The 22229-nt window shown below is 38.7% G+C and overlaps 1 protein-coding gene across 1 annotated transcript; it reads left to right on the forward strand.

Moving 5' to 3' along the window:
* Positions 1-15410: 15410 nt before the first annotated feature.
* On the forward strand, positions 15411-20922 carry LOC127429282 (liver-expressed antimicrobial peptide 2-like). The gene is made up of 3 exons (XM_051678236.1): positions 15411-15575; positions 17996-18138; positions 20530-20922. Exons 1-3 carry the CDS (start codon positions 15510-15512, stop codon positions 20570-20572), a joined length of 252 nt encoding a protein of 83 aa, XP_051534196.1. The 5' UTR covers positions 15411-15509; the 3' UTR covers positions 20573-20922.
* Positions 20923-22229: the final 1307 nt, after the last annotated feature.

Raw genomic sequence — 22229 nt, forward strand, 5'->3', positions numbered from 1 at the left:
TTCTCCTATTCTTATTTTCTCATTTCAGTTTAGCTGTACTGAATTCGTGGTGTTATTTGTCTCATTGACCTTTCAGCAGACAGTGTCATTACACTGGTCACTGGTCAGTATTCAGAGGGGTCATTATTAAGAAATATGTGAACTTTACAATGTCACTGTAAATGTCAGTTGTCACTGAAAGGGGAAATATTTGACCTACATTTGGAAAAAAGCTCACCACTGACCTCTCAATTATGGACACGGCCAGTGAGAGAGAGAGAGAGAGAGAGAGAGAGAGAGAGAAAGAGAGAGAGCGAGAGAAAGAGTGAGAGAGAGAGTAAGAGAGAGAGCGAGTAAGAAAGAGAGAGAGAGAGAGAGAAAGAGAGAGAGAGAGAGAGAGAGAGAGAGCAAGAGAAAGAGTGAGAGAGAGCAAGAAAGAGAGAAAGAAAGAGAGAGAGAGAGAGAGAGAGAGAGAAAGAGAGAGCGAGATAAAGAGTGAGAGTGAGAGAAAGAGTGAGAGAGAGAGTAAGAAAGAGAGAGAGAGAGAGAGAGAGCGAGAGAAAGAGTGAGAGAGAGAAAGAAAGAGAGAGAGCGAGTAAGAAAGAGAGAGAGAGAGAGAGAGATAAAGAGTGAGAGAGAAAGAAAGAGAGAGAGCGAGAGAGAGAGAAAGAGAGAGAGCGAGCGAGAGAGAGGACTTTCCCTTTAAATCAGTTTAGGGAACATGTTTCTAAATTACAGTACAGAGGTCATTGGACACAAAGGGTCACATGAACTTGAACACAAATATTCACACACACACAAACTTAACTAAATGAGTAAGGACATTTTGACACAACGGTTTTTAAACTGAGGTAATTATATATTTTTTCATATCCAACCCTTAAAGAGCCCATATTATGCTCATTTACAGGTTCATCATTTTATTTTGTGGGTCCACTAGAATAGATTTACTTTAATGTTCAAAAAATATTATTTTTCTCATACTGAACATTGCTGCAGCACCTCTTTTCACCCTCTGCTGAAACAATCTGTTTTAGCTCCTGTCTCTTTAACGCCCCCTTTCCGAAAAGCCCAGTCTGCTCTGATTGGTCAGCTGGCCCAGTCTGTTGTGATTGGTCAACCGCTTAGAGCATGTGTCTGAAATGTAACGACTCTTACCATAACCGAAGTAGCCCTTAGGTGGGCATTATGCAAATGTGTTACATAGTGACATAGCTAAGTCACGGAAGTAATGGCTGGACTGCAAACCAGGCGTTTCAGGCAGTTCAAGAGCAGTGTTTTCTGTGGGAGAGAGTCACTCCCTTTGGTTGCAGACCTTTTACATGCACAAACAGCTATATTACACACTAAAGGAAAGGTAAAATCCCAAAAAGCATAATAGGGCCTCTTTAACCGGACGCGAGCGTCGCGTCAAAAGCAAATCACTCCCAGCAATGACGTCTCTTGCGTCACGCCGACTCCAACCACTTTATTAACCCGTCTGAAATAAAATGATTTTACTTACTAAATACGTGTGTCTGTTTTTGCCCTGAATTAGATTCATTACATTTTTTTATTTTTATTCTGACTGTTAGGTTAAAGCCGGCCTGTGACATTTCTGGTTTTCTAATTTAAATAATCTTTTGTTTCTAGCCTCATGCATACGCAGTTTTAGCAAATATTACATTATATTAATCATACCAGTGGGTTTCCATTGAATATAAAGTAGGATGTGAGCCATTCACTCATTTAACCGTTTCTGAGGTGTACTCGAGCTCAAAGATGATTGGTCCGTGCTACTTTTTACACTACTGTACACTATTTACGCCTGATGCGGAGCGTCGCTTCAATGGACGCGTCTGGTGTAGACTCGTTGTTAACTTCACACAAACCTGTTAATCTCACGATTTGAAGCAAACCATGAGTTTATCCAGTTTATGGGCCTTTTTAAAGGTGCATTGAGTATTTTTGTTTGTTTGTTTTTGTTTACGGTATCATCTTGGACTGACAGAAATTCTCTTTTCTCAGTAAGAAATTATTAATTTAATTCATGAGTGAAAGTGTTCAATAATAGATTATTTAGCAGAGAAAGGCCACTGGGAGAAATTGGAACGGTCGACGGATGTAAACAGGAAGTCCCGCCTTACAGTTAAAAGAGCCAATCACCTTTTAGATACAGACATCACCTGTCAATCAACTCGAGAACGAGCATGCGCATTGAGGGGACCCTCCCCATGTAGAATAAAACAGCTTTTACAAGGTTACTGATATTACTGGAGTCTTCATTTTAATGTGAGTGCTCATAATTTTATACATTTGGTTCAAAATTAATATTCTTTTTTTAAAGTCGCCATGAAATGGAAGTTACGACCGACTTTATTACTGTATTGTGACGTATTTCCAAGGGAAACGGCTTATTGAATGAGAAAAAAATGTAAGGCGGGGACTTTGTTCATGTTAGGGCAAGTCTGGAGCCATTGTGCAAATACAGATGAATGTGAAACAAGCAAGCAGAAGCTCATTTGTCCATGTTTTGAATCAAAATACAATAAACAATTAATGAACATGCACCTGTGGAACGTTCATTAAGACACTAACAGCTTACAGACGGTGGGCAATTAAGGTCACAGTTATAAAAACTTTGGACACTAAAGAGACCTTTCTACTGACTCTGAAAAACACCAAAAGAAAGATGCCCAGGGTCCCTGCTCATCTGCGTAAACGTGCCTTAGGCATGCTGCATGGAGGCATGAGGACTGCAGATGTAGCCAGGGCAATAAATTGCAATGTCCATACTGTGAGACACCTAAGACAGCACTACAGGGACAGAAAGGACAGCTGATCATCCTCGCAGTGGCAGACCATGTGTAACAACACCTGCACAGGATTGGTACATCCGACTATCACACCTGCGGGACAGGTACAGGATGGCAATAACAACTGCCCGAGTTACACCAGGAACGCACAATCCCTCCATCAGTGCTCAGACTGTCCGCAATAGGCTGAGATTGGCTGGACTGAGGGCTTGTAGGCCTGTTGTAAGGCAGGTCCTTACCAGACATCACCGGCAACAACATCGCCTATGGGCACAAACCCACCTTCGCTGGACCAGACAGTACTGGCCAAAAGTGCTCTTCACTGACGAGTCGCGGTTTTGTCTCACCAGGGGTAATGGTCGGACTCGCGTTTATCTTCGAAGGAATGAGTGTTACACTGAGGCCTGTACTCTGGAGCGGGATCGATTTGGAGGTGGAAGCTCCGTCATGGTCTGGGGCGGTGTGTCACAGCATCATCGGACTGAGCTTGTTGTCATTGCAGGCAATCTCAACGCTGTGCGTTACAGGGAAGACATCCTCCTCCCTCATGTGGTACCCTTCCTGCAGGCTCATCCTGACATGACCCTCCAGCATGACAATACCACCAGCCATACTGCTCGTTCTGTGCGTGATTTCCTGCAAGACAGGAATGTCAGTGTTCTGCCGTGGCCAGCGAAGAGCCCGGATCTCAATCCCATTGAGCACGAATGGGGTAACATCTCACAGGAAGAACTGGCAAATCTGGTGCAGTCCATGAGGAGGAGATGCACTGCAGTACTTAATGCAACTGGTGGTTACTGACCACCACACCAGATACTGACTGTTACTTTTGATTTTGAGCCCCCCCTTTGTTCAGGGACACATTATTCCATTTCTGTTAGTCACATGTCTGTGAAACTTGTTCAGTTTATGTCTTAGTTGTTGAAGCTTTTATGTTCATACCAATATTTACACATGTTAAGTTTGCTGAAAATAAAATCAGTTTGAGTGAGAGGACGTTTCTTTTTTGCTGTGTTTAGGATTGTTCTCTTAGGAAAGTCGGAAAACAATGAAGGCTTGAATCCGAGTACTGACACCTCCTGCCAGCCCTTGGCACAGGTGCATGAAGAACAATACCAAAACACTTCTCTTTAAAGTATAACAAAGTTTATTGATGGAGTAATATCAATTAATAATCAATACAATGCAGTCAATAAACTTACGACTTACAACTACAAACTAAACAGTGACATGATTAGATATGGTAACAAATAAGCCTATAACACATGAGAGGAAGGTATGTGTGTGTGTGTGTGTGAATGGCTGTGTGTGTGTGTGTGTGTGTGTGTGTGTGTAAGGAGTGACGCGCACAAAATGGCGGAAGTGACTCTTGTGGAGAGTACATCACGTGAGGTTTCTGGCCAGAGAATATGGCCGCGAATGTGGGGGCGGAGAGAAGCCGGTTAATGGCATCTGCTGGTTTAACGCGTGTCTCTGCTTGTACGATAACTTAGGGACAAAGCTGAGCTTTATCACCAAGTTATCTACTAGCCAAATGTGCGTGTGGGTATGTTTGTGAGGGGTCGTGTGTGTGTGTGTGCGGTTAGTACGAGAGAGAGAACAGAGTGACATCACGAGGCCGGTTTCGCAAACACAGGAGAGAAGGCAACCGTTAATTTTATCACTCAGAGACGTGGTGAATGGCTTATAATCCATCCACCGTGTTCGTTGGTTCTTTAATGGATAAACTCAGTGTGCCGGTCTCACCCGCAATGGCGGAAACACACAACAGTCCAACGTGGTTGGACGACAACACAGCAAATCTCATCTGTGATAACAGTACATTACATTAATACCTTGAGTATTATTAGCAGCAATGAGCTGACTCGGCAGTCCGTAAAATGTACAAGTAATAACCTTGATACACAAGAATAACACACTATAATAATCTATCTCTGCCCAGATGTAAACCTCTTGAGTTGCGTGAGAAAGTGGGTAGATTGTGTGTTCATTCGTCGTTTGACTCCAACTCAGTTCCTCGAAGCTCGGGTGATGACGGAGGCCGTTTCCTCGCTCTGTCGGCGGGCGGTATGGCTGCTGATTCTTGGCGGGCTGGTGGAGAAATCAGCGAAGTCGACTCGGTTGAAGAGGGAAGAGAAATCTTCTTTCATCACTTCTGTGGGCAAACAGGTGAAGATGCGGATTGCTCGGCGGTCTCCTTCGGATCCGTTAGTGTGTTCGGTGGAACACGGAGAAATCTTGACTTGTCCAGCGAGATGGAGATTGTATGGCCACAGTTTTAAGTCGTACGTTACTTCCTTGCATAACGAGGCTACACCTGAGAGCAGCAATCGCTGCGTAAACGCACGGCACATAATGTTGCTGGAAGCAATGCCCAGAAGGATCTCAGAGGTATTTCTACTCCCAATGACATCATGGTTGAGGGCACGTTCTGTCATGCGCCTCATCCAATAGGAGTTGAGAGTTCGATCCTTCGGAATTTCACACATAGGTGTAAAGTGAACAAGGCTTCATGGGAATTGTAGTCTGTTTTGGACTCCTTTTGTTCGATTTTGGCACGGTTGTTATCAGTAAGGTTTTATGACAGTGTAGGCCTGCCTTTGTCTTATATCTGAATAAATGAGGCCCAACAGCATAAAGAATAAAGAACAGAGAGGTATATCCAAGAAACCTCCATCTGCAGAAAAATATAAATAAACTCCAGCGAGTTTCCTTTCGTCCAGCTTCGTCATCATTCCTATGTCCTAATCCATTTGAAGACAATTACCCTCCATTTTGAGAGCTTCAGAAGGCTGAAAGGTGATAATGGTAAGTCAAAACTAATTTTTAAGCGATTCTTATGGGAAAATCTGTTTGGAATTTACCCTACAGCATGGATTGTGCTACTTTCGAAATACCCTGTGAAGGCATAATCAGCACCAGTTAGAACACAGCCAGGCAGTGTTCTCATTCTAGAAAGCATTTGATTGGACAAAGTTTCTCAGGCGCTTCGTGTCGTCATGACTATTCCTCAGCCTGTCACGCCAGAAGAGAGACTGCTGATATATCGTCTGATTGTGTCAGCATTTGGAAGTACACTAGCATACTGATGACCTTAAAGTGAATAAAAAAATGACTAAAAGCAGCAAAACTTTCATTTTGATTTCACAGGAACTTCAAGGAGAAAAAAAAAAATTATTGAGTGTACCTTCAACTAGAGAGGACTGCTGAAAAAGTCTTCACTTGTTGGTTTTCATCATTTGTCAATCACTATATTAGTGGACATTTTCAAAAAATTTGGCCCTCAGACATCATTCTAATATGATGATTTGCTGCTCAGGAAACATTTATTTTTATTATCAATGTTGAAAACAGTTGTGTACAAGACATTTATAATGTTACAAACGCTTTCTATTTCAGATAAATGCTGTTATTTTGAACTTTCTATTCATCAAATTATCCAGAATTTTTTTTATATATATATTGTGTATATGCCCTATATCAGATATTACATTTTATTTTCTCTCGGGGTCTTTGTCTCCTCAGCATATGGCCTTTCTAATACTAAAAGTGTCTTACAAAAGTTAAATGACTATATTGTTTTGTATGAATGAGTGATCAGGATGGTTTTCACATCATTTTGTAGCAAAAACTCTAGGTTACAAGATCCAGTTCTCAAAAGTCTTGTGAACAAATGTTTAGTATGTGTTATATGGCCTTATTTCAGTGACTTAAAATATTTGTTTTTTCAAAAACCATGCATAAATGTTATTTTCTCAAAAATACAAACATGTACATACAGGTTGTTCACATATTATTGTAGTCCAGTTTGTGCTGAATACAGTGTTATCAGACTTTAGCTATTAATATGTTTTTAAGCAACTGAAAAAAGCACAAATGTCAAGGCATGTCAAAACTTCTCCAGGGCCCAAAAACACCCTCAGACCAGAGGGTTAAATAGAAAAATAACTGAAAATATAAACCTTTAAATCCAACTTTACAAACGCAGCACAGGACTGTCACAAAACATCTTGAATTTGCAATTGGATAGAGGGAGTTTTCTATATGCCGTACACAGTGTGTAGTATCTACAGACTTCTCTTCTAACAATAATGTCGTCGTCAGGGGGGAAACCAGGAATGTTGAACATGCCCTGCGATGAGGAGGGGCTCACTAAAGACCCTTTATAGTACCGACTACTCATGGGGCCCAGGAAAGAGGGAGCACCTTATATGTTTTTTCTGTATCCCTTGAATTTAACCAACAAGCATGAAACAAATAGTGAGTACTTCACTACATTACATACAGTATATCTATCTATCTATCTATCTATCAGTCTATCTATTGCCTGTCTGTCTCTCTGTCTGTCTGTCTGTCTATCTATCTATCAATCTATCATCTCTGTCTTTCGGTCTATCTATTGTCTGTCTGTCTGTTGGTTGGTCTGACTGTCAGTCTATCTATTGTCTGTCTGTCTGTCGGTCGGTCTGACTGTCAGTCTGTCTATTGTCTGTCTGTCTGTCTGTCTATCTATCTGTCTATCTATTGTATGTCTGTCTGTCTGTCTATCTATCTGTCTATCTATTGTATGTCTGTCTGTCGGTTGGTCTGACTGTCAGTCTATCTATTGTCTGTCTGTCTGTCGGTCGGTCTGACTGTCAGTCTGTCTATTGTCTGTCTGTCTGTCTGTCTATCTATCTGTCTATCTATTGTATGTCTGTCTGTCTGTCTATCTATCTGTCTATCTATTGTATGTCTGTCTGTCTGTCTGTCTGTCTGTCTATCTATTGTATGTCTGTCTGTCTGTCTGTCTTTCAGTCTGTCTATTGTCTGTCTGTCTGTCTTTTGGTCTATCTATTTTCTGTCTGTCTGTCTGTCACACTTTTCTATCTACCCATCTATCTATCTATCTATCTGTCTGTCGGTCTATCTATTGTATGTCTGTCTGTCTGTCTGTCTATCTATCTGTCTATCTATTGTATGTCTGTCTGTCTGTCTATCTATTGTATGTCTGTCTGTCTGTCTGTCTATCTATCTGTCTATCTATTGTATGTCTGTCTGTCTGTCTGTCTTTCAGTCTGTCTATTGTCTGTCTGTCTGTCTTTTGGTCTATCTATTTTCTGTCTGTCTGTCTGTCACACTTTTCTATCTACCTATCTATCTATCTATCTATCTATCTATCTATCTGTCTGTCTGTCGGTCTATCTATTGTCTGTCTGTCTGTCTGTCTATCTATTGTCTGTCTGTCTGTCTGTCTGTCTATCTATCTGTTTTTTGGTCCATCTATTGTCTGTCTGTCTGTCTGTCACTCTTTTCTATCTATCTATCTATCTATCTGTCTGTCTGTCTGTCTATCTGTCACTCTTTTCTATCTATCTATCTATCTATCTATCTATCTGTCTGTCTGTCTATCTATCTGTCTATCTATTGTATGTCTGTCTGTCTGTCTGTCTTTCAGTCTGTCTATTGTCTGTCTGTCTGTCTTTTGGTCTATCTATTTTCTGTCTGTCTGTCTGTCACACTTTTCTATCTACCTATCTATCTATCTATCTGTCTGTCTGCCGGTCTATCTATCTGTCTATCTATTGTATGTCTGTCTGTCTGTCTATCTATCTGTCTGTCTGTCTGTCTGTCTGTCTGTCTATCTATCTGTCTATCTATTGTATGTCTGTCTGTCTGTCTGTCTATCTATCTGTCTATCTATTGTATGTCTGTCTGTCTGTCTGTCTATCTATCTGTCTATCTATTGTATGTCTGTCTGTCTGTCTGTCTGTCTTTCAGTCTGTCTATTGTCTGTCTGTCTGTCTTTTGGTCTATCTATTTTCTGTCTGTCTGTCTGTCACACTTTTCTATCTACCTATCTATCTATCTATCTATCTGTCTGTCTGTCGGTCTATCTATTGTCTGTCTGTCTGTCTGTCTATCTATTGTCTGTCTGTCTGTCTGTCATTCTTTTCTATCTATCTATCTATCTATCTATCTGTCTGTCTGTCTGTCTGTCTATCTGTCACTCTTTTCTATCTATCTATCTATCTATCTGTCTGTCTGTCTCTCTATCTGTCTATCTATCTGTTTTTTGGTCCATCTATTGTCTGTCTGTCTGTCACTCTTTTCTATCTATCTATCTATCTATCTGTCTGTCTGTCTATCATCCAAGATGCACGATTCCAACATTCTGACTTTCACAGGTGGCGTTCAGGTGAAGAGAGTTTGCCTTCACTTGTAAATGCTGATGTGGAAAGCCAAACCAAAATGACAATTCTGATTCCACAGCATAAACTAACAGGGGAGAGTGGGGTAAGATGAGCCTGTGGGTAAGTTGACCCACCCCTTGTATCTAGGCAAGTGTACACATTTTTGTCATGTGACCTTGTAAGAAGGAAGTATCCATCATTTCTGTCTGACTGTGAAGAGGAGAAGCACATCAGAAAAAAAAGGGAAATATGTTTTATGCCATAAAATAGTTTTTTTTGTTTTTTTGTTTGTTTTTTCCAATTTTGTTTTTGTTTTTTTGTTTGGTCGTTCCATCATTTACATGCAATAAAATCCTCAGCGTTAAAGGAAACAAGGGGAAAGTGGGAGATTATAACTAATACACATGAGAAAATATAGATAAATCATTTGTGACATTTTTATTCAGCGTATCACTGGAAAAATTCAATTGGTCAGCTTACCCCCAGATGGCTCATCTTACCCACTGACCAGGAGCAACTTACTCCTAACCTGGGGCAAGTTGACCCAATGGATCAAATTGTTTAAAAGGCCATATGTTTGTGTCTTTCTGTCAGAGACTCATTTTTATAATATCAAGTGACAGTAGACACCTTGAAAGGGAGCTCTAATCATTTTACCTCCTTGTATGGGAGACAACACAAAATCGGCTCATCTTACCCCATACTCCCCTAGTCTATTGAACACATTCCTTTATTTTTAAAGTTTAATATTAAATATCTTGCATTTTGTTGTGGGTAATGATTAAATGAGAGGTTCTTCTGTTGTGTTTTGTTTTCGGGAGGGGCCCCTCTGTTTGATTCATTCAGTACATGATCATGAAACAACAGTGGAGCATCAGTGGCCCCTGAGCTCTTTAACATGTGTGCATGAAACAAACAACAGCCCTTGTGTTGTTACAGATGGACGGATGGGGCACCAGAGAAGAGTTTTCCTGAAGAAAAATCACACACACATGTGAATTATCCTAAAGCTTCTGGGGGGGTCCAGCGTTTTGGGGGTTAATTTTAGGAAGCACTTCCCTGTATTCGAAATAACAATGATGGGAACACCATATGTAAAGACAAAGATGTATATACAGTCCTGTAGTGAACACAAAGAAACAAAAACATATTTTCTTTTCCAATGTACTTTAGCATTGCAGAAACAGCATATCAAAAAAATGTTGTTTGCTCAAGAATAATATGGACTAAAAATCGAATTAATAATAAAACAAAATTGGTAACTTTTCTGTAAATAAGTGCTCTGTGTTATGACCACTCTGTCGCATGAGACTTTTTACTCGCAACCGCCATATTTGTGAGTAAACCACCTGTGAAACGATATCAAGATTGCTTTTGATCCATGCCAAGTCTCTGGAAAAATGTATACAGGTCTGAAGTCAGCAAACATATTGTCAAATTTTACTTTCACAGACATTTACACATATTTTATCCATGATTCATCTGATGTGTGATGGGAGCAGTGTTGGGTAAGTTACTAAAAAAAGTAATCCACTACAAATAACTAAATCCTTCTTTAAAATTACACAGAAACACACTCAGACGTATTTATGAACATATTAATTCATATGTAACTCAAGTAATGTAAAAGTAATTACTTTCATTGAAAGTCAGTAACTGTAATCTGATTACATGAAGTAATCCAATTACACCACTGTTTACATCAGAAGTTACAAATGTTTCAAACTAAATTAGTTATAAATTAATTTAAAAATATACAGTGTTTTACACATCAAAGCTGTGTAAATATGACTAATATGTTTACAATCTAGTCTGGTGGCATGAATAAACACCGCACTGACGCCTAGAGCCCCCAAAACACACACACAACCATGTAACATCATTTCAGAGGTCACACTTGGCGTTTGCCCTTTCACCTGATTTCTCTGTGACCATGTGACGCAGCGTCCAGAAGATCATAGCACTTCCTGTTTACAGGTGACCAGAGTCAAAACATTCCAGAACCCCATGAGACACTGTTACCGTGGTTACCCTTGACCTCCAAACAGCCCATAATAACACCGATCTCTCTGTGAAGGGTGTGTCAAAACTCCACCAACATCTGAAGAAACTTCAACAGAACAACAAAGAATCTGAAATCAATTAGAGACCGCACAGATACAGTATAAACCCCCAGGGGCGAGACAGAATAAAACAGAGATGAGGACACTGGGGTCTGTATGAAGATGTGTATGACTCCTTTATATTACAAAAAAAAAAAAAAAATTAATTAAAAATGAATATTGCATAACAATACACATTTGTGGCCTGTGGCCAAAACAAAATTCTGAAGCTACTGTTACAAAACAGTCTACATCATAAACAATGTGGTATTCACATCAATTCATTACATGTCATTGAGACAGCAAATGACGTGATAATACTGCCCTCTGCTGGACAGGTGCTGTGTGTAGGTGAGCCTTAACAAAAGCCCCTTAATGTAAATAAAATTTTCGGTGTTTCTTTCACTTCCTGTCTTTTACTTTTGTCACTGTGGATTTTTGGAAAGTCTTTTAAAAAAAAGAAAAAGTCACACTATCACTAGTTTATTTAATTAGTCTACTAACAATATCCAACAGTGTATGTACATTCATGACAAGAGATTTATGTCATTTTCACACCACAGTGTCATTTCAGCACATCTCATATTCTGTGTTGTGTTTAATAGAATTCTGTGTTGGAAATGACGCAGATGGAAATGACATTTTTAATGTTTTTCAAATAAAATGACCGAAAGCTAATTTCATTGCTAACAATTGATGCATCTTAAATACACATTTTCACTGTTTTTTGTGCATAAATGGCAAAATTACAGATGGCCAATAAAAAGTGATATTGCCCTTGATATTCTCATATTTCATGCTCTTCAGTGACACTTTTATCCACTTGTTTAACAAGTACACTAACTTATGAAAAAACATTAGGAGCAGTAGGGGCAGTGGTAGCTCAGCAGTTAAGGCTCTGGGTTACTGATCAGAAGGTCAGGGGGTTCAAGCCCCAGCACTGCCAAGATGCCACTGTTGGGCCCTTGAGCAAGGCCCTTGACCCTATCTGCTCCAGGGGTGCTGTATCATGGCTGACCCTGCACTCTGACCCCAGCTTAACTGGGATATGTGAAAAAAAAAAAACCTTATATTATTTGTTGTGCTGGAAATGATGTCACAACTGTGGGACAGTCGTCATTTTAGACAAATGGATAGAAATCATTTCTACACCATAAATATTGAAATGGATTGTTTATTTCACTCTTTGTTTAGATGATCACAGTTTTAAAATGTTTATCATTTGTATTTTTATAATGGATTTTCATAATTTATTATTGAACGTCCGATTCTGAAGGCTAAAACAGACAAATCTATACATAAACAACATTTGAAAAGTACCAAAAATAAACAATGAAGCCCTGGTGACAAGTTTCCAATTCAGTTTTAATGACACTTTCATGCAGTGGATATAAAAAGTCTACATACCCCTGTTAAAACCACAGGTTTTTGTGAGATTAAAAATGAAGCGATGATAAATCATATCAGACTTTTTGCACCTTTCATGTAAAAATTACTACGTATGCAATGCCACTGAAAACCAAAGTCACATGTCAGAGGAAAAAAAATAAACCTGCTGTTTTAACAGGGGTGTGTAGACTTGTTATATCCACTGTATAGCAAACATATAAAAGGGTAACACTTTCTATGAAGCCCATATATATATAATGCATTGTAAAGGCATTATAATGCATTAGTAATGTCTCATAATACACCTTATAATATGTTATAACTTCTCAAATAATTGTAACCACAATTATAATACATTATTATACTTATTCATAGTTATACCTTAGAGTATAATGCATTATAACACAAGCAACATTTAATTTGATCTGCAGAAGTTATAATGTATTATATATATTTGTAATATATATAATAGGTATGCTTTAAGGAAAGTGACAAAAGCAATGTGTTCTTATAAACATCTATAATATATTTTTAAGTGGTTATAAGACATTACAAGTCATGCTGAAAGTTATAAATATTACACATGCACTAAACACAAAATTACACACAAACAATGTAAATTTCGAGATATTATGAAAAACACTTGTAAAGGTTAAATTATATCAGAAAAATATGTATGTTGATATCACATGTTGCCAATCTTCTTGGGTGTAAACACACCCAAATCAAACTGATTCTATACTGGACTATTCAATAAACTTTAATGTTTGTGCATCTAATTTTATAACTCCATTGTATAAGTTTGACTTGTAATGTATATATGTTACAAGTTTATGTTATGGCTGTTTATAAGAAGATATTGCTTTTGTAACTTAAAGCAGACAAAGTGCACTTATAATATGATCACGTCATAAAGCCAGTTTACACTATACAGCACTTATATGATTAACTTTATTAATATCTTCTACGTTAAAACTGGATGTTCCTTGTATAATGGGAGCCAGCTGATAGATAGTTGTGCAATGTGTCAGGAGACGCCGGTTCGAGTCCCGTACAGAGCGGGCAGAACAGGAGCGTCACAATGGTGCCATGACCCGGATGGGAGTGAGGTTTAGGGGGGTGAGTGTAATGGTAGCCAGCTGATAGATAGCTGTGCAATGTGAATAAACCTCACTCTCCTGACCTCAAGAGGTGCACTAGCGACTGACGCTAGAGGCTGTAACCTTTAGCCTCCTTGTTAGCGCACCCGCCTCCCACGCAGGAGATGCCAGTTGGAGTCCCGTATGGAGCGGGTAGATCAGGAGCATTACAATGGTGTCATGAGGTTTAGGGGGGTGAGTGTAATGGTGGCCAGCTGATAGATAGCTGTGCAATGTGTATAAACCTCACTTTCCTGACCACAAGAGGTGCACTAGCGACTGACCCTAGGAGCTGTAGCCTTTAGCCTCCTTGTTAGTGCACCCTTGTCAGGAGATGCCGGTTTGAGTCCCATACGGAGCGGGTAGAACAGGAGCGTCACAATGGTGCCGTGACCCAGATGGGAGTGAGGTTTAGGGGGGTGAGTGTAAAGGGAGCCAGCTGATAAATAGCTGTGCTATGTGTATAAACCTCACTTTCCTGACCACAAGAGGTGCACTAGCGACTGACCCTAGGAGCTGGAGCCTTCAGCCTCCTTGTTAGCGCACCCGCCTCCCATGCCGGAGACACAGGTTCAAGTCCTGTATGGAGCGGGTAACCCAACAGCATCACAATGGTGCTGTGACCCAGATTGTAGTGAGGTTTACAGGGGTGAGTGTAACAGGAGCCAGCTGACTGATAGCTGTGCAATGTGTATAAACCTCACTTTCCTGACCTCAAGAGGTGCGCTAGAGGCTTTAGCCTCCTTGTTAGTGCACCTGCCTCCCATGCTGGAGACACTGGTTCAAGTCCCATATGGAGCAGGTAGAACAGGAGTGTCACAATGGTGCTGTGACCCAGATGGGAGTGAGGTTTAGGGGGGTGAGTGAAATGGGAGCCAGCTGATAGATAGCTGTGCAATGTGTATAAACCTCACTTTCCTGACCTCAAGAGGTGCACTAGAGGCTGTAGCCTTTAGCCTCCTTGTTAGTGCACCCACCTCCCATGCCGGAGATGCTGGTTCGAGTCCAGTACGGAGCTGGTAGAACAGGAGCGTCACACTTGTGTTATAATGCATTGAATGAATAGGAAGAGTCTTATAATGTATTATAAATGTAGTTTTAACTTATTATAAGGTGTATTATGAGACATTTTGAATGCAGTATAATGCATGTATAATGCCTTTACAATGCATTATAAATACGGGCTTCATAGAAAGTGTTACCGATAAAAGTTTAGTTCTGTTTGTTTTAATACAAATCAACCCCCCGGGGCATAAAAGTGCCAGCAGCTTAAGAAACACTCACATATATTTAACATTCTGTACATATACATGAATGCCAGTGGCTCTTTGCATCTGTTTGTGTTTGATTGTGGCTTCTGAACATCTCTGATCTACATAATAATGGTTTATATTTCCCAGTAAATGATGTTTTATCGCTGAGAATTCTTGGGGAACTTTTAAACAGACCTTTGCTTGGTGTTTTGGAGTAGATCCGAAGAGAGTATCAGACTATATCTGGACTTTGACCAAGTGTGAAAGGTAAACAGGACTGAATCTGAAATACCAGTATCAAACCAGTGTGACAAACAGCAAACAGGTCAAAATTCCAATTAATCACCCGCTTTAGGCATCAGAACGGTTTCTGTAATTCTCACATGTCAAATCTCTGTAGAGTTTGTATGTTTATCTTGTCTCTGACTCACTCTCTGTTGTCAAACATGAATGTGTGTTCAGCTTTGATATCAGTTCTAGCAGTCGGTTTGATAAAAGATCGTTGCCCTCGCAGACGTGGACTCGTCCTAATTCTCGCGGTTAAAGTGTATCTTTCACACTGTCTCTGTTGATCGATGACCTATGATCCTCTTTATCAGCTGATAATCAGTTCAAATATAAACAGCGTCCACCTCATCTACTCTCCCACTGCGAGACGCTCTGCAAAACGCTCGCCAACATGCTTACAACCAACCACAGGCTGTTTGTCCTGACTGTGCTGGTGTCTCTACTGTTTGCCTTACAGGTACACCATTTTAATTATACTTTTTAATGGAAGTTAAAGATTTTAGTCAAAAGATATAGGTTGTTTTGCTGCCACAAAACCGGTTTGTATTGGTAAAGCTGGTCTAGTTTGATGGGTTTAGAGAGGTGCAAACCAGTTTGGCCATCTTTACTATGGGCTATCAACAGATTAATCATAAATAAATAAATAAATAAATCAACCGATTAATTGATCATAAACTACTCAACTAATCAATAGTTGATCAACATACTGTATCAGTTACTCAACTACTGTAATAGTTGTTAGTAGAGATGTGCCAATAATCGGTTTGACCAATATTTGTTACTGGACACTTATAAAAATAATCGGCATTGGTTTTGGTCATAAAAAAACAAAAAAACAAAAACAATATCAGACTGGGAGAACTGCTGATTGACCAGCTAAACCAGCTGTAAACCATTTGGCCAGGCTTTGAAACCAGTTAAACCATCTTAAATCTGCTAACAAGACCAGCAAACCACTATAGGCCGGTTTAAATAAGTCTTTACAACAGATCTATCAACTGATAATTAACAAATAAATAAATAATCAACAAAATTATTGATTACACTATGTAACACAGTTTTGGTTCCTGGGTAGTAAGTGTTATTTCCTAATTGCTTATGTTTCAAGAGTATAGAAAATGACTATTATTCCCCTCAAACTTTGCTTTTGTGACCAGGACAGTGATATTTTGAAATGTACCTATTTCCAATGAGAAAATTTCCGAATTTGTGTCTTTTCGTTCACATAAAGTCAGAAAAAAACAACATATGAATCCAAAATCCTTCTTTATCTGTGGTCCGATGAAGACACCGGCTTTGACCTTTGCCTCAGACAGCTTAGGGAAGAAGTCTTGAAGGTACTTGAAGGCTGCCGACTCCTTATCTAGAGCTCTGACAAATTGTTTCATAAGGCCCAATTTGATGTGCAGTGGTGGCATCAGCACCTTCCGGGGGTCCACCAGTGGCTCCCACTTGATGTTGTTCCTCCCCATAGAGAACTCGGTCCGCTGTGGCCAGTCCCACCTGTGGTAGTGCGCCTTGGTGTCCCTGCTGTCCCAAAGGCAAAGATAGCAGGGAAACTTGGTAAAACCACCTTGGAGACCATCAGGAATGCCACCATTCTGAAATCTCCTATGACCTCCCAGCCGTACTCATCATACTTCAAGGCGTCCAGCAAGGTCTTGATGCTCTTTGAGGTGCACCGAGTGAGCCAGGGGAAGAGATGGGTACTTGTCACCATTATGGACCAGCACGGCTTTGAATATTACTTTAGTATAAATACATGTTCATTTGGATTCCTATGTTGTTTTTTTCTGACTTTATGTGAACGAAAAGACACAAATTCGCTCGTTTTCTCATTGGAGCTAGGTACATTTCAAAATATCACTGTCCTGGTCACAAAAGCAAAGTTTGTGGGGAATAATAGCCATTTTCTATACTTTTGAGGCATAAGCAATTAGGAAATAACACTTACTACCCAGAAAAAAAAAGTGTTACACAGTGTTATAAACTATTTAACTAATCAATAGTTGATCAACTTAGCAGGTGCTCAAATTAACTACCGTAACAGTTGTTAGTAGAGATGGGCCAATAATCGGTTTGACCAATATATTGTTTTACCGATATTTACCGATATTTTTCTACTTAATCGGTTATCTGCTGGTTTAAATAATTCTTTATAGTGTATCAACTTAGCAGCTACTCAACTTAACTACAGTAGCCAATAATGCAACAATCGGTTTGACCAATATTTATTTTTACCGATGTTTTAATTTTTACCGATCACATTTTTCGACTTAAGCGGTTATCAGTTCTGTAGCATTACAGTTATTGTGTGGGAATAATTACAAATCTGTTCAGTATATCGGTTATCGGAACATCACAAAAAAACAATATCGGTTGATCTGTATTTGTTAGTTGCAACACTTGATGCCTCAATTCATTTTGTTTTTAAAACAGGACTATAACGTATCATAATCTGCACGATAAATGTTGCTGGAATAACGTGTGCAATCACATTAGTTTCCTGTAAACAGACACCTGGGTTGTGGAAGAGATAATTGTGTTTTGGCCATTAAGATACACAACAGTATTACCGCTTGTTTATGCATTTTGCTCAATGCTTTAGTTTGTAAATGCATGGTAGCTAAAGCACAAATCAACATGCAAATTTGAAACGTGTAAATCTTTATTTGTGGTTAAACAAAGTTATTGACTGAGCAAATGTTTCTTGCCTTAACAGCTTTCTAAATTTAGCTGATCATGGGTCTAATTTTGCCCATGCAATGCTTTTATGCTATGTAACCTATGGTCCACCCTTAAAATGGCATCATAGTTTATTTAAAACATCTCCTCTTTTCTCTAAAACCAGAACATTTCTCTAAACCCTCTCTTTAGGTCCAGTCTGCACCAGTAGATAGTGACTGGGCAACCGGGCTGATCCACCGCGCCAAGCGCTCATTATTATGGCGATGGAACACTCTGAAACCCGTGGGCTCTGGATGTAGAGATCACTATGAGTGCGGAACCAACTACTGCAGGTGAACAGCACCAAAAACATCACGTGTGGATTATTCCTGTTATGAAGTACAATTTAAAGTCATAGACTTTCAGAATTATGACAGGCATTTAAACTAAAACATTTCATAAAGATGAAGTAGTTATTTTTACAAAGGCAAGAAAAGATGGAAATAAATAGGTAAAGTGGGTAAGGTGTCAAATTAACATTTTAAATGTTAAAATGACAATTTGTGTAATCTTATCAAACAGTATGGAATGTGTTAGATCATGTTCACACGTTCACAATCCAAAAACGGATAACTTCACACCTCTCAAATAAATAATTGACATAATAATGGATTATAAACTACTCAACTAATCAACAGTTGATCAATTTGGCAGCTACTCAACTTAAAGGTGCTGTATGCGATTTTTTTCATGGTACGGTATGTAAAAAATGTTCCTACACCCTGAAAGATATTACTGAAATAAGTGTCGTGAGATATCTCACCGGTCTCTGTGACAGCTCTAGACTCTGTAAACAGACAAACAAAAATGTGTCTGCGGACAATGATGCTTTCTGCCTGTCAATCATTTTGCGTGTTCTCATAGTATTGTAGTTGCAGTGAATTATTGAGGCTTAATGCCATTTTTATGCCATGTTGTTCATAACAGTTGTCAGTTGAGGGCGCTATTTTGCTGCGGTTGTTTTAACAGCCGTTTCTGCATGATGTCGCTCTCAATAAAGCTCATTATGGCATCTTTGGAGGGTGGGGTTTTGGAAAAAGGGTGCGTGGCTAATTCAACGGCTCAGTCTCGTGGAAGTAGAACGGCTGAAATTGCATACAGCACCTTTAACTACCATAATAGTTGTTAGTAGAGATGGGCCAATAATCGGTTCGACCAGTATTTTTACCTATAATTGTTTATCGAGCACACTACTATTACATCAGTCGTTAGTTTTGTAACATTTTAATTATTGTGCGGGAAATAAGACAAGAGTTGTAATGAATCTATTCATTATATCGGACACTTCTAAAACCCTTTACGCCTGTCATTCACACTCGAAAAAGCTCTCCATAACCGCAAAACAATGACGTAAGTAAATGTCGTTAAACTGAATTATATCTTAAACGCATTAGTGTGGATGATGATGATGATGGTGGACTAATAGAACCGAGAGTTCATCGAATCCATTGCTAATTCTGATATTTGTGCCGTTGTTTCATGCTTTCCCTCCAAAAATGATGTCACTTCCTGAAGGATGAAGTCATTAAGAAACTAGTTATTGTTATTTAAAGAGATATTACAAGAGCGCCACCTACATTTCAGATCTGTATATTGTGATGGAATGTGATAGTGAAAAAAAAACTTTTTTCTAGTGCTTTCTAGTGGAATTAAATGAGACTTTGCAAAGTGTGGTAAAGCGAACAGAACCAGAATTACAGTACTGTGCAAACGTTTTAGGCACTTGTGAAAAATGTTGCATAGTGAGGATGTCTTCAAAAATAATGCCATAAATAGTTTTCATTTATCACTTAATGTCATACAAAGTCCAGTAAACATAAAAAAGCTAAATCAATATTTGGTGTGAGCACTTTTGCCTTTAAAATAGCCCCAATTCTCCTAGATACATCTGGACACAGTTTTTCTTGGTTGTTGGCAGATATGATGTTTCAAGCTTCTTAGAGAATTCACCACAATTCTTCTGTTTATTTAGTCTCAATTGCTTCTGTCTCTTTATGTAATCTCAGACTGACACGATGTTCAGTGGGGGGCTTTGTGGGGACCATGACATCTGTTGCAGGGCTCCCTGTTCTTCTATCTATTTAGTCTCAATTGCTTCCGTCTCTTTATGTAATCTCAGACTGACACGATGTTCAGAGGGGGGTCTGTGGAGGCCATGACATCTGTTGCAGGGCTCCCTGTTCTTCTATCTATTTAGTCTCAATTGCTTCTGTCTCTTTATGTAATCTCAGACTGACACGATGTTCTGTGGGGGGCACAGTGGGGGCAATGCCATCTCTTGCAGAGTGCCATGTTCTTCTATTCTTCAATTCTTCTAATCTTTTCTATTTGCAAAAGTAATGTTTGGGAGTCTAACATTTATATTTCCTATTGACACACTAAAGCTAAAGATATAAATAACCATCTTAAGACAAATGTTTTTGTGTGCCTAAAACTTTTGCACAGTACTGTACATGTTTACAAAGTTAAGACAACAACAACAAAAATATGTTTATCATAAGAACCTGAACCCAGAATGACTGACAGCTCTGATAAGAGTTTATCACAGAAAATATAAGCCACTCTGTGAATCAGCAATTTCAGAGTCGTCTCAACGCTATCAGGAAATACTGTAAGATTTTTGGACTCAGTTTCATTTTATTATTAACAGAGTTTTTAACCTTTAAACTCATCTCATCTTTCAGGAAACATACGTGCTCCTTCAAGAATCAACACGCTTACGCCTGAAGATTCTGGAAAGCGGCTAAAATTCTCCCTGAATCTTTCAAACATCTGATCTGACAAACATCATGAAGACTTTCAGACCTACAAGAATCTCAAGATTGAATTTTAAGAAGAAATGCACAGGTGATATTTCACCCCACAGTCAAAAAAGAAAATGCATTTCGCCCTTTTGATTGTGGGGTGAAATCTGTCACAGACATTTCTAGACTGTTTTTGTGAGATCTATCCATTAACATGATTTGTTTTAGTTGCACAAAAGTAAAATATTTACTTTGCATCCATAGTTTCTGATTAATAATCACTGGGCACGAGATGTTTGATGTGATCAAATACAAACATAAATGACAAAATAATCTGTAGTAAATCTATTTCATTATCAGCTGTACTTTATTTATTTTGTAAATATCACACGTCAGAACAGATGGTGTAACATGTACTTTTTTTTTTTTTTTTTTTGGTTTAAATGTTTTTCACATTATTTTGTTACAGTAATAGTGCAATATTTTTTTAAGAAAAGAGAAAGTCAGATGCTCATATGATCAAATAAATGGATAAGAAATATGTTAAAAAACAAAAATGAATCAGTCGTTAACATTCCTTTATTTAAACCTAAACCTTTGCACATTTTTACAGCGAACATAAAAAACTGGGTCTTAATTTATGCATACACCTTTCATTATTATTCACTATCATTGGTTTAATATTTATTTCCAATCAAACTCAAATGAAATGAAGGAAGGTTCTTTACTGTAGCTGTTTTAATGTAAAGTTGAAGTGAAATGAGATCAAACTGACTGTTGTAATACTGCTGATAGAATTTCAACTCAGTTATTTCCTTTTCAAACCTTATAAAACACAACAATCATCTGTTTCTTCAGAGACTTATAAGCACTATAATCAATATTCAAACAAGCCATAAAGTACCAAACTACCAAAAATGAAAATTCTGTCATCATTTACTCACCCTCATGTTGTTCCAAACACGTTTGACTCACTTTCTTCTATGGAGCACAAAAGGAGATATTTAGAAAAATGTTCACGCTGCTCTTTTCCATACAGAGACAGTAATCAGTGGCTGTTAAGCTCCAAAAATAACTATAAAAACAACTTAAAAGTATCATTAAAATTGTCCACGCACTAGTCTTCTGAAGTCAATCAACAGTTTTGTGTGAGACAGACATTTAAGTCTATTTCTTTATAAGTTGAACACAAATTAGATAAAAACTGCGGCTAAAGGCGAGATTATCTAAATTTTATTCTGTTCCTCACTATGAACTTATGACTTCAGAAGACTTGGAATATAGCACACAAGTCATATGGACTATCATTAAGATGCTTTTATAGTGATTTTTAAAGCTCATTAGCATCCGACCCCATTCATTTTTATTATATGGAAAGAGCAGCATGAACATTCTGCTAAATATCTCATTTTGGATCCACAGATAAAGTCAAAGTGTTACAAGGGTAAAAGTTTTGCATGAAGACATTCAGATGTTTAAGATCTTTTGCTATATTCCAGTTCATCTGTAACACGTTCATTATGCGCGACTAAAACACAACCATTCTGGACAAGAGAGATGAGCGGCGTTAATAGTAATTTCAATAAAAACAAGAAACAAATAATAGGGTGTTTCTTCAACTTCAGGCGTTTTCAAGTCCC

Source organism: Myxocyprinus asiaticus, chromosome 38 (genome assembly GCF_019703515.2).
Source record: "Myxocyprinus asiaticus isolate MX2 ecotype Aquarium Trade chromosome 38, UBuf_Myxa_2, whole genome shotgun sequence".
NCBI lineage: Eukaryota > Metazoa > Chordata > Actinopteri > Cypriniformes > Catostomidae > Myxocyprinus > Myxocyprinus asiaticus.